At 55.1% G+C, this 14,414-nt stretch overlaps 1 protein-coding gene across 2 annotated transcripts; it reads right to left on the bottom strand.

Moving 5' to 3' along the window:
- Positions 1-1,998: 1,998 nt before the first annotated feature.
- On the bottom strand, positions 1,999-14,174 carry FADS1 (fatty acid desaturase 1). Of its 2 annotated transcripts, none has more exons than XM_024748579.1 (12): positions 13,835-14,174; positions 11,825-11,935; positions 11,061-11,258; positions 10,290-10,391; positions 10,058-10,186; positions 8,318-8,378; positions 6,675-6,751; positions 5,667-5,764; positions 5,402-5,498; positions 5,075-5,154; positions 4,841-4,966; positions 1,999-4,487 (listed from the first exon to the last, which is right to left on the bottom strand). In XM_024748579.1, exons 1-12 carry the CDS (start codon positions 14,024-14,026, stop codon positions 4,436-4,438), a joined length of 1,323 nt encoding a protein of 440 aa, XP_024604347.1. In that variant the 5' UTR covers positions 14,027-14,174; the 3' UTR covers positions 1,999-4,435. The 2 variants fall into 2 exon arrangements, with proteins under 2 accessions (XP_024604347.1, XP_024604348.1); XM_024748580.1 differs by lacking the exon at positions 13,835-14,174 and adding an exon at positions 13,696-13,708.
- Between the last annotated feature and the right edge of the window lie 240 nt (positions 14,175-14,414).

The following is a 14,414-nucleotide window of genomic DNA, read 5'->3' as shown; positions in this document are numbered from 1 at the left end:
AATGTCCTGTTCTTTGAGAACATTTGAAGACATCTCAAGTGCCCCAGGTTTCAGGCAGTTTAAAATGTTCTTTTCACTCACAGGTTAACAGGCTGGAATTGCTCTGTAGTAATGGGTGGTTTGAGTGGCCACAAGATGGCACTGTGCTCCACAGAATGGTCAAAGCAGCTTTGGCAGTACTTCAGCCATCTAGAGGATGATGCCTAGCTTATCTTGCTGGGAAAGGAGTTTTAACAAATTGAACGAATTTCTAGTTTTCCACCTACTGTGTGAGATAAAGGAGCTCCTTTGAGAAATCCTCACAATTTAGATCAACTACTTCATAGCATCCAAGCATTTACCAGTTTGTAAATCGTGAAAGCTGCCATTCAAAAATCACTTTCTTGTTCCCTCTGTGACGTCAGCTTCAGGTTACCGTTTTTCGTAGAGGTGGAATGTTTTTGTACTCTGAAATGTTTATAGTCCTAATAAAACTTGATAGGGGGCTGTCCTGTTTGAGTTTCTAATTTTGTAGCATTCCTATCACTTACTGCCATTTAAAGTTAACCAAGGACACTTAAGTGGTCTGAAATTTAAGTTGACAGTATTTCAACAGATTAAGCAGGTAGGACTAAAGACCAGTAGTTTTCAAACTCTCGATCTTAGTATCTGTTCACTGCTCTGTCTCTAGCAGTTGACAAATGAAACCAATTTTCCAGATTGAAGCAAGCCACACAACTTATTTGAGCTCCGTTTTTTTTGGCTGCACCATGCAGCATGCAAGATCTTCATTCCCCGACCAGGGATCAGACCTGTGCCCCCTGCAGTGGAAGCGTGGAGTCCTAACCACCGGACGGCCGGGGAATTTTCCTGAGCTCCATTTTCTCATTCAGGTAATTCGATTCTAAGCCTAAGTAATGGTGATGGGGCCCAGAGGTGGGAAGACTTAGGTGTTACCACCTCAGCGCAGTAGGTCTAGTTAAGGGCCTGTCCCCTATGGTAGCAGGTAGCGTGTGGTTTGTTTTCCTCTTATTTTTGAAGTTGAGTTACCTGGTCTTTTCCGGTTTATTAACCACTGCAGGGAAAATCAATCCTGCAAATCCTATTTAGCACATTTTTTTAATATAAATTTATTTTTGGCCGCACTGGGTCTTCATAGCTGCACGGGCTTTCTCTAGTTGTGGCAAGCAGGGGCTACTCTTCGTTGCGGCGTGCAGGTTTCCCATTGTGGTGGCTTCTCGTTGCAGAGCATGTGCTCTAGGCACATGGGCTCAGTAGTTGTGGCTCGCGGGCTCTAGAGCGCAGGCTCAGTAGTTGTGGCGCATTAGTTGCTCCACGGCATGTGGGAGCTTCCCAGACCAGGGCTCGAACCCGTGTCCCCTGCATTGGCAGGCGGATTCTTAACCACTGCGCCACCAGGGAAGCCCTAGCACATTTCTAATATTCTCGCTTGGAGAGGAGAGCTGTTCTAGTAGGGCAGTGGTTAAAAGGGCATTGCTTTGCAGTCCAGCTCTTAGTACGCCTTACAGAGATTTAGGCAAAAAGGAAACTTATGGAGACTACCTACACAGACTATCAGAGTTTAAAAGGCGCATTGCCTCATGGTAGTAGGAAGCAGTGCACTAAACACTAGAATTGGCTAGCACACACAGGCAGTCTAGCATTGGAACATGTAGGTATCATGGGAATGGGCTGGCCTTTCTTCTTGCCACAGTCCACCTGTGCCTTGGTGTTTCCACAGCAGCCTGATGACCCTTCCTCTGCCCCAAGGGGCTTAGGCAAGGGGGAGTCAGTATGGGGACTCATATTCAGAAAGAAGTGAGAGGGCTTCCCTGGTGGCGCAGTGGTTGAGAGTCCGCCTGCCGATGCAGGGGACACGGGTTTGTGCCCCGGTCCTGCCGCGGATCGAAAAAAAAAAAAAAAAAAAAAGAGAAGTGAGAGAGTCGGATAGTAACTTGTAGCAGAGGTACAGGGACTCCTGTCAACAGATGCAGGAGAGCATCATGGATTATAACAGCCTTCATTTGGTCAAAATTACCTTTATTTCTCAGTTTTACTCCATTGGCGTGTGGTAACAAAATTGGCACACACGAAAAGGATGCTGATATTGGGTCTGATTAAAATGCCTCTGGCAAAGTGGTAGGAAGATGAAAGTAACAAAGATAAGCATATAAGTTGGAGTTTTTACAAAGTGAGTTCAGATGTTAGTTCTGCCACATCTATGACCAGAGGCAGCTTATCCTCTCTAATCCTGTTTTCTCATGTCATTGTTTGGATTTGAGATCACTCATGTTACCTTGCGACGTCTGAGCTTTTTGTCACTAGTCTGTCCCTTGGTGGCCACGTGAGACCACACTGGTCCAGGCTAAGGAGAGAAGGCCACAGTGGTTGAGGTGCTTTGAGGGCTCAGACTTGGCTCAGTAAGTTTCACTAGCTCTGCTCAGATCGGGCAGTCTGGGCCCAAAGCCAGATGGCTTGATGGGCTGGGTTCAGCACCTGTTCTGGAATGAAGGCGCCAGTGAAAGTAGAACTCTCCAATTCTGCTCCTAATTGTTCTACCCAGACTGTTTCAAGCCAGGTTCTGCCCAAATGGAAAAGATCTAAAATCTTCTGTAACCTGTTCTGCTGTGTGTGCGTGTGTGTGTTTAAGTCTGTCTTTGTTTTGACAAACCTCTAAGTAATCACAACAGCCTTCCCGTTAGGTGGTGCCTCTAATCCCACCCCAACATGCCTTAGGACCTTCATCTCCCTGATTACCATTCTCATCTCCTTGCCGTTCCTTTCCTAAACTAAATATGAATTCTCCCAGGTCTCTGCTTTTTCCTTGTAGTTTAAGGTACTTTCTTTCCAGTGTCCAAAATGCTCAATATGCTTCGAGTAGATGCTGTTGGGACAGGTGAATGATCCCCTCACCTCACCTGCAAGGCTGTGGGTGTGGGAAGGGGAAAGGGTGTGAATGCTGGTAACGCATGGGGCACAGTCCTGTGTTCACTCTCTAGAGATGGGTTAAACTGTTTCTATCTTTAAAAAAAAAACCGGAGATTAAAAAAATTGTATTTCAGTATTAGACTGATATACCTTTAAGAGATTCTCCTAAATTCCTACCTGGTCTCCAGCAGAGAAAGGTACTTGGACAGAATTGCCAGAGGAAGGATGCTGAAGGGCAGCCATGACGATCACAAACGTCTGTGTTTTTCCCTTCCTGTTTCCGGTTAGAACTATGAAGTCATTACACTTAACCCATTGCTCCTGCTCAGAAGTAATGCTGTAACATAATTTAGGTGATGGAAAATCTCTTACGGCCCTTATATTCTTTATGACTGAACCCTGTGTTTTCGTCATGACTGCTAATTCACCCTCTCCCAGCTTGGTCACTTGTGCTCACTGACTGCTACTTTATTAAATTTGGAATTACAGGTCGGGGAGCAAAGGGAAACCCCTGGGAGCCCCCGTTCGTTTCTATGGAGGAGAAGACTAAGCGCCCGTCTGCCCACCTGCTTATGGAGCGAGAAGTAAACTCCCCATCCTAGGAGTGTTCTCTCCCTCGGGTGGTGGTCAAAAGAGGTGAATCAAAAGCTGAAAGGATTTTTAATGGCCAGCGACTCTGCTGGCTGTTTTGGCAAGCCCTGGGGCCTTATGCTCCTTTGGTACCCTGGATGGAATGCGGGACCAAATCCTGTAGTGCCAGCATCCTTCAGGGCCAGATGCCTCCGACACCACAGCCCTGGCCTTTGTCCTCCCTGCTTCTAAAAGTGGAAAAATTGCTTCTCCAGGAGCCTGAGGTAGACATGGGTCACACCTAGCCCTAGAGTGAGCCAAGCTGCCAGGCCTCAGGCGCTAATGCTTCCTTTCTAAATCTTGCCCAGAAGGTTCAGCTGCTCTGTCCTCCAGCCTGCGAACTTCTGAGGTTTGCAAGCAAGAGTGGAGATGGCACTGAGAAGTGGACCAGTGGGATGAGCTCCTCCCTTTCCTGGATGGAATTTTTTTTTTTTTTGGCCACACCGTGCGGCATGCGGGGTCTTCGTTCCCCAACCAGGGATTGAACCTGCGCCCCCTGCATTGGAAGCACGGAGTTTTAACCATTGGACCGCCAGGGAAGTCCCCTGGGTGGAATTTTGGTGCTAAATCTCTTCCTGATTTCTGGGCGCAGTAGACCCTCCCTATTTTAACACCCTCCTGACTCCCTCTTTGCCCACCAACCACTCGCATCTGCTAAACAGAAAAGGAAACAAAACTTTCACATCCCTGTCCCAACAGCTCCACCCCCCTTCCAGGGGGCTTGCGCACCCCTCTTTGGGTCTTAGATCTGTGCCTAGAAGATAAAGGGGAGGGGTTTGAGTCAGAGCCTTTATCTCCTCAAACCCACCCCCTCTGGACATTAGGATTGTAGTGGCATTGTCCCCAAGCCCCCCTCTGCTTTGGCTCCAAGGCTCTTCTTCCAGATGGGAGGCTGCTCTTATTGGTGGAGATAGGCATCTAGCCAGAGCTGCCCGGACTCTCTCAGTGAGCTGAGGGGACAAGATGGGAGCAGGCGGTGAGGGAGACAGAGTGGAGAGGAGCCCCAAAGCCATACCCACCAGAAGTGCAGCAGTGAGGCCCTTCCAGAGGTGATGTAAGGCCCCCTTGACTTGAGCACTCGCCTCCCCTTTGCTTCTGAGAAAGGGCTTGGGCCATGGCACTGAGAGCAAAGGCCCAAACTGGCCACAAGACCAACAGAGCACCTGGCCTTGGCCTTGGTGACCTCCATTCCAGACGACCTGGGGACACCTTCCTGTGGCTCCCACCCCATACTTCACCCCTGACCCCACTGCCCTGCCCTCTTCCAGCCCTCCCAGCCCTCTTCCCAGGCTCAGATACTCACTGGACAATGTCGGCAAAGGCTGAGAACAGGGGCTTGGACTGGTACTCTATGCCATGCTTGGCACACAGGGACTGCACCAGGGGAGCCGCTTTGTGGTAATTGTGTCGAGGCATCGTGGGGAAAAGACTTCACGGAGAACAGGGGACAGTCAGTGCCTCCAGCTCCTGTGGCCCCCCCATCCCCCTCCTATGTGGACCCTCCCCAGGTCCCTGCTTCCCAGGCCTCCCTACTCACTGGTGCTCAATCTGGAAGTTGAGGTGGCCGCTGAACCAGTCATTGAAGGCCGACTTATGGACATTGCATGTTGCCTGGAGCTGGAGAAGGATGGGGGAGCATGGCTCTGGGTACCAGATGGAAAGGCCAGCCCAGCCTTCTCCAGGCAAAGCTGGCCTGTCCCTGGTCACTCCCTTCTCCACGTGGTGGCAGGAGAGAAGCTTCAGGCTAACGAGGCAAGGTTTGGGAGCGTCTGTTGTTAACCACCGCCCACCCCCTACCCTGGGTCTGTGCCCACCCACCCTTCTTATTAGTTGTGCCCAGGTCTTACAAGTGACTGTCCCTCACCTGGGTGGAGACCCAGTCCACGTTCCTGTCGTAATCAATGTGCATGGGGATGTGGTTCATCTGTGTCACCCAAACAAACCAGTTGCTTTCCAGGAACCTGATGGACATGGCACCCAGACAAAACCAGTAGAAGCAGAGCCCAGAGTTCTGACTCTCGCTCAGAAGCTGTTCCAACCCCGCCACCCTCCCCAGCCAACGCCCCCAGACCAGACTGGTTACTCCCACACATCTCTGCGCCGCTCCCTCCTCCCCCATCAAGTACTACCTGACCATGAAGAAAAGGCCCAGGAAGCCTTTCAGTCCCAGCAGCGGCACGTAAGTGAGGAAGATGCGGACGTAGAAGCTGATCATCCAGGCCAAGTCCTGCAGCGAGAGGCAGAGCCCTGTGATGGCACAAAGCACCTCTCCTCTCACGGCACTTGTTCCTCTGCGTGGAGCAGCCATCCTCCCCGGTCCTGACACTGGAGTGCTCACGGCAGCCTCTCCCAGCTGCCCCGTCTGGCACCATCTAGCTCCGCTCCGTTCCTAGTGGTGCCCCCAGCCCTCCTTGCCTGTTTCCTCCACAGGTGCCAGGTCTCCCTGCCTCCACTTCCTCCCAACCCGTCTCCATCCTTCACCCCTTCATCACGCTGCCAAGTGAGTCTTCCAGGATCTTGGCTTGGTCTGTGCCGGTGCCCTGATCAAATCGCTGGTGAGTTTTCTGCACCACCCTCCTCCCCTGACACCCGAGTCCTCCACCACATGTCCGGTGACCAGATTCGCCCCTTAATTCCCAACTTCTCTGCTCAGAGTCCATCCCACCTCCCCTGCCTCCGCCTGTCCTCCAAGGCCAGCTAGGTAAGTGACTTTGCGAAGTCCTTTCTGATGCCTCCCATCCAGCCAGAGGCGGTCAGGCCCCTTTCGGAATCCCCAAAGCTGCTGCCTGTACCTCTTGTCTGGTGTCAACCACATCCTGTTTCATCAGAAGTTTCCCGAGTGAAGGTGCCGTCTCTTATTCAGCTTCCCCCTCCCCAGCCTGGCCCCTGCTTTATGCCGAACACAATAACCTCAGGAGATAACTGGCTGAATTAAATAGGGCATCAGGAGTCAGGTTGCCTGCTGAGCCCAAATCATCTCACCTAGAGATAAGGAAGGGTCTATACCTGGTTCTGTTACTTTGCTCTAAATTAGGCCTGGAGTAAATCTCAGTGGGATTTCCCCTGGAGAACCCCCTTCCCATCCCTCAGGGTACTGGAGACAAAGGATGTGGGATTTGGGGGCCATGGGTACTTACCACCCACTTCTTCCTCTGGATAACAAAATAGAAAATATACCACTGGAAGTAGAGAGGCAGCAAGGCTGGGGGCCCAACTGGGGAGGAAATGGACACAAGGGGGGAGGTGTGAGCAGCACTAAAGTGTCAGTAAAGGGCCAGCTGGTGCTGGACAGACGGCCTCCAGCACAGGGCTGCGCCTCTGCCATCTCCTCCTGTTGCCCCTCCAGCTGCCTCGGCAGTCCTCAATCCATTGGAACCGAGGGCACTGGAGGTGGGCCTGAATGCAAGTCTGAAGAAAGCAGAATCTCCCAGTGGATGCTGAGAGGGTGAGGTGGGGGGAACGTGGCATTCTCTTCCATGGAAAAGGATAGCTGGGGAGACAAGCTCCACGCACGGAACTTGCTCTGCTCCTGTGCCTTTAAAAAGATGCTGCTCTGGGACTTCCCTGGTGGCGCAGTGGTTGAGAGTCCGCCTGCCGAGGCAGAGGACACGGGTTCGTGCCCCGGTCCGGGAAGATCCCACATGCCACGGAGCGGCTGGGCCCGTGAGCCATGGCCGCTGAGCCTGCGCATCCCAAGCCTGTGCTCCACAACAGAAGAGGCCACCACAGTGAGAGGCCCGCATACCGCAAAAAAAACAAAAAAACAAAAAAACAAAACAATCCAGGCTTCCCTGGTGGTGCAGTGATTGAGAGTCCGCCTGCCGATGCAGGGGACACGGGTTCGTGCCCCGGTCCAGGAGGATCCCACATGCCGCGGAGCGGCTGGGCCCGTGAGCCATGGCCGCTGAGCCTGCGCATCCCAAGCCTGTGCTCCACAACAGAAGAGGCCACCACAGTGAGAGGCCCGCATACCGCAAAAAAAACAAAAAAACAAAAAAACAAAACAATCCAGGCTTCCCTGGTGGTGCAGTGATTGAGAGTCCGCCTGCCGATGCAGGGGACACGGGTTCGTGCCCCGGTCCAGGAGGATCCCACATGCCGCGGAGCGGCTGGGCCCGTGAGCCATGGCCGCTGAGCCTGCGCGTCCGGAGCCTGTGCTCCGCAACGGGAGAGGCCACAGCAGCGAGAGGCCCGCGTACCGCAAAAAAAAATTAAAAATTCCTTTGAACGAAAATGGGATCAATGGACTCATCCCCTCCTTTTCTTTAAAAATTTGAATTTTTAAAAGGGTTTAAAAATTTTTAGACATTATGGAGATTTTTAAAGCAGGGAATATACACAGCAGTCTTGAGAAAGGGCTTAAGACAACCACAGCAATGTTTTCTCCCCAGCTCCCTCTTCAGATCCAATCCTCTCATTGCTAGTCTATCTACCTTTGTCCTTCTGGGTGTTAGACTGTGTCCCACTGTGTCACCTTGGCCCTGGCCTGTTTGACAAGATTTAAAGTGAGGTTTCAGGCTTAGTCGGGATGGCCCCCCACCATTCAGTTCCCTTGTGGAAGCCAGGGTGGGCCTGGAGGAACTAGTTTGCCCCCAACACATGTGACCTTTGACCAAACATTAGCCTAACTCTTGCCTTTGCCCCTTGAGAAGGTAGACTGCCCCCTTGCAGGGGGCACCCTGTTCCAGGTGGAGATCTTCCTCCAGCCTTCACTTCAAGTACCACAGTCCCGAGGCAGCATCCCAAGCCCCGCCCCCCGGGGCTGGATGAGGACACTCACTCAGGAAGAAGTATCTGTGCTGGTGGTTGTATGGCATGTACTTTTTCTTCTGTTTCCCAAGCTGTGAAGGAAAGCAAACACACATCAGCATCCACAGGCCAGTCACCAGTTCCCCTCCCTGTGACCTTGGCTTCTCCCTGCTCAGGAGCTGAGGCCTCCTGCGGGGGCTGTCAGCTTGCTGGCGCCACGGAAGGCTCCAACAAGCCCAGCCTTACCTCCAGCTCCTGGCGCGTGAAGCCCGGGCTGCTGGATTTGCCAAGCACACCACACCGTGGACGCAGCTCGGTGGCCCGCACCCACACCCACACGAGGCCTGGGCACAACGGAGCCTGCAGGTCCTCAGCACACCTCGTGCTCAGCCCGAGACGCCCTTGTCAGGTTTCCAGGCTCCTCCACCTCCCCTTCCTTTCTCCATCTGGTAGTCTTTTGACACCAGGGTCTCCACAGACAACAATTTTTACACTTACATGGGCCAGGATCCCCTCTACATCCAGCCCCTGACCTTCTCCAAATCTTTCGGTCTCTTCAAATGTCAACATGAGCTTTATAAAATCCCTTGAAAGCTAAGCACAGTTTGGCAAATATTTGTGGAAAGATTACCAAAATCAGCTTGGCAATCTGAAGGCTCTGGCAAGGTTTTCCCCAGCGGCTGGTGGTGATTTTGTAAGCTGAGCAGCTGTAGAGACAGGCTGGGGCTGCCAGGCCAGCCGGTCAGAACAGGTCCCCTAGCGGGAGCTCTCACAACCATGACAGCAAAGCTCTGTGCTCGTGTTCGAGTCATGGCTCCTTCTGTTCCTCGTGTCCTGGTCAGTTCTGGCCACCAGACGACCACAGGGCCCAGGAGGGACTCTACCCCAGAGCAGAATGCCAGCTCACCCTTCTTTCATGAGTCCATCTACTGTTTTTTTTGCGGTACGCGGGCCTCTCACTGTTGTGACCTCTCCCGTTGCGGAGCACAGGCTCCGGACGCGCAGGCTCAGTGGCCATGGCTAACGGGCCCAGCTGCTCCGCGGCATGTGGGATCTTCCTGGACCGGGGCACGAACCCGTGTCCCCTGCATCGGCGGACGGACTCTCAACCACTGCGCCACCAGGGAAGCCCTAAATTAACTTTTTAAAGAACTCCCCTGCCCACTCACAGCCGTCCATCACTTTACACTCACTAAAGGCTCACCAGATCTCCACTCACCCCCAGGCTCTAGCAGCTACATTATAATGGTTGCTCACACCCTCAGATGACAACTCAAACCCAGTGCTGACCACCCTGAAAGTCAGGCTAGGATCAGGCAGGTGGGAAGAATTACTCAATGAATGAATATTCTAGATAATGGGCATCAGAGAAGAGTAAGCCAGTGTAGCCGTTGTGTAAGAGAGAGGATTACCAAGTGCAGGGGGCTGACCGCCTGGGGTGGGAGTGTCTAGAAAGCACCTGCAAGGAGGGCCATCCATCACCTTCAAGGCCGAGCAGGGTTTGCACAGCAATCCGGTCATCCTTTGGGTCCTTAGCAGCGTGGGCTACCTTTCTGCAACAGCTATTTGCTGACTTGAACTCATGAGGGAGGACAGGTGAGTGTCCTGGGCAGCCTGCTTACTGCCTGTGGCGTCCCACAACTTCCAAACAGCCAGCCAGCCTGGCCCCCAATGCCTTGCCCACACTGACAGCATAGTGAGCACTTCCCTGCAAGCCCTGTGTGCTGCCTGGTTCCCATTCTCCGAGACCTTCACTGATACCTCTGCTCACCTCCACAGAGAGGATCTTCCCCAAGGCAAAGAAGAAGGGGTGCATGTTGATGTCCGGGTCTTTGCGGAAGCAGTTGGGCTTGGCGTGGTGCTGGAAGTGCAAGTGGTTCCACCAGCTGGCAGGTGCCCCCTGCAGAAACACGGGGCATGAGTACGGAAGCCTGGTGCCCCCCCTCCCCCAGGCAGCCCATTGTTGACTGGAGTTTCAGAGAGCCCCTCCCCGTCCCATTGACCTTCAGGTGGCCAATCACGAAATGATGTAGCAGGTGGTTCCATGTAGAGGTGCTGAAGACGGACAGGTGTCCAAAGTCATGCTGCAGCCAGCCAGCCTGGGCCTGGGTGAGAAAGGCTAGCGCTGAGAGCAGCCCACCAGCCCCGCATCTGTCTCAACCGACTCGGCCTCTCCCTCGTCCTTCATCTACCTAGGCCTGGGCTGGCCTAACTGAGCACATCAGGAAAGGAGTCAGGAAGCCTGGGTCCTGCTTCTGGCTCCGCCACTGACTCACACGAGAGCTAGGGCAAATCACTACCCCTTCCCTGTTCTTTGGTGTCCCCAGCTCTGGAGTTCTGTGACTTCCGATGGACTGAACATCCAAACTACAGAACAGGACAGAGTGACAAACTCAGGCAAGTAGAAGGCTTAACTAATGGGTTCTGACAGCCAAGTATTAGGGCCCCAGCTGAGAAACCAGAATCTTGGTTCTTGGCACACCTGGACTGTGACAGAACCTGAATGTGAAGTTTCAGAAGAGAAATGCCACGGGAAGAAGGGAGCCCTGGGAGAAGCGGCTGGAGAGGCAGTGGGAGAAATGAAGGTGCACATGTGGCGAAGACAAACAGATGAAAGCCACAGATGACGCAATGTGTGCTCTTTCTGCACCAACTCTACCGCGTGTCCTCAGCTCTGCCCTGGACAGAGGGCTCCTTGGCCTCCTGAGGGGTACAAAGAATTTTCCCCACGGAAGCTGAGCTGGCTGTGTTCTTGACAAGCCGAGGGCTCTCACCTGAACTGTGCCGAGCAGCACTGCACAGAGGAGGAAGGGCAGGAAGGATGTCCCAAAGAGCCAAAGAGTGAGCCAGGCGGCAACATCCAGCAGCAGGATGTGCAGCAGGTACAGCAGGAAGAAGACAGGGTTCGCCTGCATGAGCCCCATCCGCTCCACCGTGGCCTGCAGCGCCCGGAACTCCTCAGTCAGCTCTTTCTGTAGAAGAGTGGAGATGGAAAGGGTGTTATTCTCCCCAGATGCAACCCAGCACTGGAGCCAAGGAACCTCTCAAGCTCAAGGCCCTCCCACCAAGGTAGCTGAGGGAAGCCCACGGTCCTAGGTAAAAATACCACAGTGCTGAGGAGGGATGACAGAAGGTGATACGGGATTAAGTCTAAGAGCATGTGGTCTTTGGAGTCAAACAATTCATTCAAGCCACTGCTCTGCCACTTAGTAATGGTGTGATCCCTGGCCGAGTTGCTTCACCTCTCTGAGACTCAGTTTTCTCATCTGTAACTATGTGTGGATTATATGATGTTATGCTTGGCACAGAATAAGTGCTCGGTCGATAGGTCTCATGTTGAGGATGGGGATGGTGGTGGTGGCCTTGTGAGAACCACAGGTTCCAAAGCCCTGCAACCCAATAACTATGCAGGAGAAGCAAGGGTCTCGAGATTCCCAAGAACTACTGACTGTGGTCCCCTGTGATCATATCTAGGGCTTCCTTCTACCCTTTGCCCCTCAACAACTGCAGGATCTCCAAACAGCAAACGGGGTCTCACATTCTTAGTGGGCTCAAAGCTGGGCTGCTCCGGAGACAGTTCTCCAATCAGGAGAGAGTTCATATACTTCCTCACAAGGCCCTTGTTGATGTGGAACGCCACAAAGGGATCCTGCAAGTTTGGGGAGAAGGCATAACAGTGAGGAAGTCAGCCCGGCCCCCCCAAGATTTGTGAAGGGCTCACACCAAGGACCATCCTCCTGATCCAGCAAGGAGGCTGTACCCAAGTTCAAACAGGCCCCACCCCCCTCCAGGCAGCTGCCCTTTGAGAGTGCTCAGACCTGTCCCTGGTGTCCACAGCTCAGGATCAACAACTGTGTTCTAGGAAGAAGGGTACCATGCCAAGGAATAGGAAGCACGGGTAGGGCGACCACAGAAAGACCTGCCTGGGCTGGCCTCTCCTCTAGGTGTCTCATGAAATGTGCTGAGGGAGACTCCCTGTGTCCAACTGGAGGACTTTTGCATTTCTCCCCCTTCCCTCCGCTGCTGTTCTGGTAGGGGTTCCATATTTCCCTTCCCACTCTGAACACCCCCTGCCCTAGGGCACTAATTTTGGTTACGCAAGGTGGGGTCCTCAGCGACTAGATTAAGAGATTAATGTTCTGAAGGTCAGACAGCCCCACGCCCAAAGCCACAAGCTTGGAGGCGGAGGGAGCCGGGGCGGAGCCGGCGGCCGGTGGCACCACACATCCGGACCAATCGCGGTCTCCGCTGCGGCCGGCCCCGGCCCTAAATCACACTGCAGGAAGCCTGCTCCGTCTACGCATGCGCCAGCCCACACCTTCACCTTCGGCCACTGCCTGAGCTCCCCAGTGGTCACTCCGGAGACGAGCACAGGCTCAGGCCTCGACTCCCAGGCCAGCCGCGTCGGAGGGAGCGGCGGGTCCTTACCGCGTTAGGCTGCACCGCCACATCACGGGAACCCTAGTGGCCCGAGGCGCGCTCCGAGATGGCAGGGAGAAAGCTGGGGACAGTGGAAGGGGTCACGCCGCTAGGCGAAGGATGGGGGAAGGATATAGGGGGAGGGGACACGGCGAAGCTTGTGAACGCTCCAACCTTTGGGTCCCAAGGAGTGGACCCCCAGCTCTCAAACCCAGAAGGGAAGTGCTAGGTGCTTTAGTTCCGAGAGCAGGTCGTCTAGAGAGGGAAACAACAGAATCGCGCGCTGGCCCGCAGTGAGGCCTGAGGGAGGAGGGATGCGACCCAGCACGGGGCCTACAGCCCAGGACTGCAAACAGCTGCTGGCCTGAGGCTGAGTGACCTCCCCACAGGATTCCAGGACTGTTCCTGGGCCCTCGCTAAGTGTATGCTGACGCAGCCCCACCCCCCTTCAGCACGTTGCTCCCACTCTTTTTTGTGCACGAGCAGGCGTGCACCTCTCTGGCCGGTGCTGCCCCTTACCCACCCTCCGGTCTTCACCCTGTGCAGGGGTTCCTAAGGCAGCGGGCACTAGGTGGCTTCCCCGCTCAGGAAAATCCCCGAGTGTGGTTCCCTCGTTCTCTGCCCTGCTCACGCTCGCCAGTCTAGTCCGGCATGCTCGGCCCAGACGCGTCTGCGCTTCCCTCCCAGCCACCAAGACAGGTCAAGACTTGATCCCTCTCTCTGCCACTGACCCCTCCTCCCTTGGTCTCGGCAGTGCCGCCGTCCGGGGGTTCCACATCCCCGCTGTCCTCTCTCCTACCCCTGCTCCGGGGACTGCCCACGCCTGGAGACCGCAGACTCCGGGCAGCAGACGGAGCGCACAGACAGATGGCGCGGCCCTTTGTTTGTGCGTGCACGTTGCCGGCCTCCCTCCGTCCCTACTCCCCAGACTCCGCTTTTCACAGTCTCTCTCCTGCCCTTGCATCCCGTTTTCGCAGCACACCCAATCACCTGGCTCCTGCGCCTCCCGGCTTTTCCCCGAATTAGAGTATTCGGCCCTGAGTGCCAAATCTCTTGTCTCGCGCGCTGAGCCCCAGGCTCCGACCGCCCTGCCCCGCCTCCTCCCGTTCCCTGGACTGGCAGCGCTCACCGTGGCGTCCTGCCCAGCGTAGTGGCTGATGACCCGGGAGCCCCCGGGGTGCTGGCGGGTGAACTCGCTGATGTTGTACACCTTCCGGTCAATCACGAGCCACCGCTCTTTGTCGCGTCCCGAGCGCTGCGCCACCTCGTCCCAGGTGAAGTAGCGCGGGATAGGCCCCTGGGCCGGGGTCTCGGGGGCCATCGGGGCCGGGCGATGCCGCGCACCGACTGGGCAAGGGAGGTCAGGCGCGCGCACGGGACCCGCGGGGTAGCGCGCACCGGCCTCGAGTGCTCTGGGAGCCAGTCCGCTGGCGCCCGCCTAGAGCCCGCCGCCCGCGCGTCGGGTTTTCAGCAGCCGAGGTGGTCGGCGCCGAGCCCCGCTGCGCGCGCTTCTATTGGTCGAGCCGCGTGGCGCGGGGACCGAGTCCCCGCCTTCCCGCCGGCCCCGAGCGGGCGGGCGCTGCAGGAGGGTCGTGGCAGGCCGGCTGAGCGCGGGGACGCGCGCCCCCTCGCGGGCTCTTTGCGGGAGTCGCCGCCGGACCCCACTCTCCGACTCACACCTGTAGCTCACAGGGGGCGCCGCGGGCAAG

This window comes from Neophocaena asiaeorientalis, unplaced genomic scaffold (genome assembly GCF_003031525.2).
Source record: "Neophocaena asiaeorientalis asiaeorientalis breed wild unplaced genomic scaffold, Neophocaena_asiaeorientalis_V1.1 scaffold43, whole genome shotgun sequence".
In the NCBI taxonomy this organism is placed as follows: Eukaryota; Metazoa; Chordata; class Mammalia; order Artiodactyla; family Phocoenidae; genus Neophocaena; species Neophocaena asiaeorientalis.
The sequence above is the reverse complement of the archived record's forward strand: the minus strand, read 5'-3'. Positions and strand labels throughout refer to the sequence as shown.

Coding starts and splice junctions, on each gene's coding strand:
- FADS1 (XM_024748579.1), bottom strand. CDS start 14,026: ATGGCCCCCGAGACCCCGGCCCAGGGGCCTATCCCGCGCTACTTCACC. Junction 5,499..5,666: donor GGCCTTTTCTTCATGGTCAG/GTAGTACTTGAT, acceptor CATGTCCATCAG/GTTCCTGGAAAGCAACTGGT. Junction 4,967..5,074: donor AACTTCCAGATTGAGCACCA/GTGAGTAGGGAG, acceptor TTCTCCGTGAAG/TCTTTTCCCCACGATGCCTC.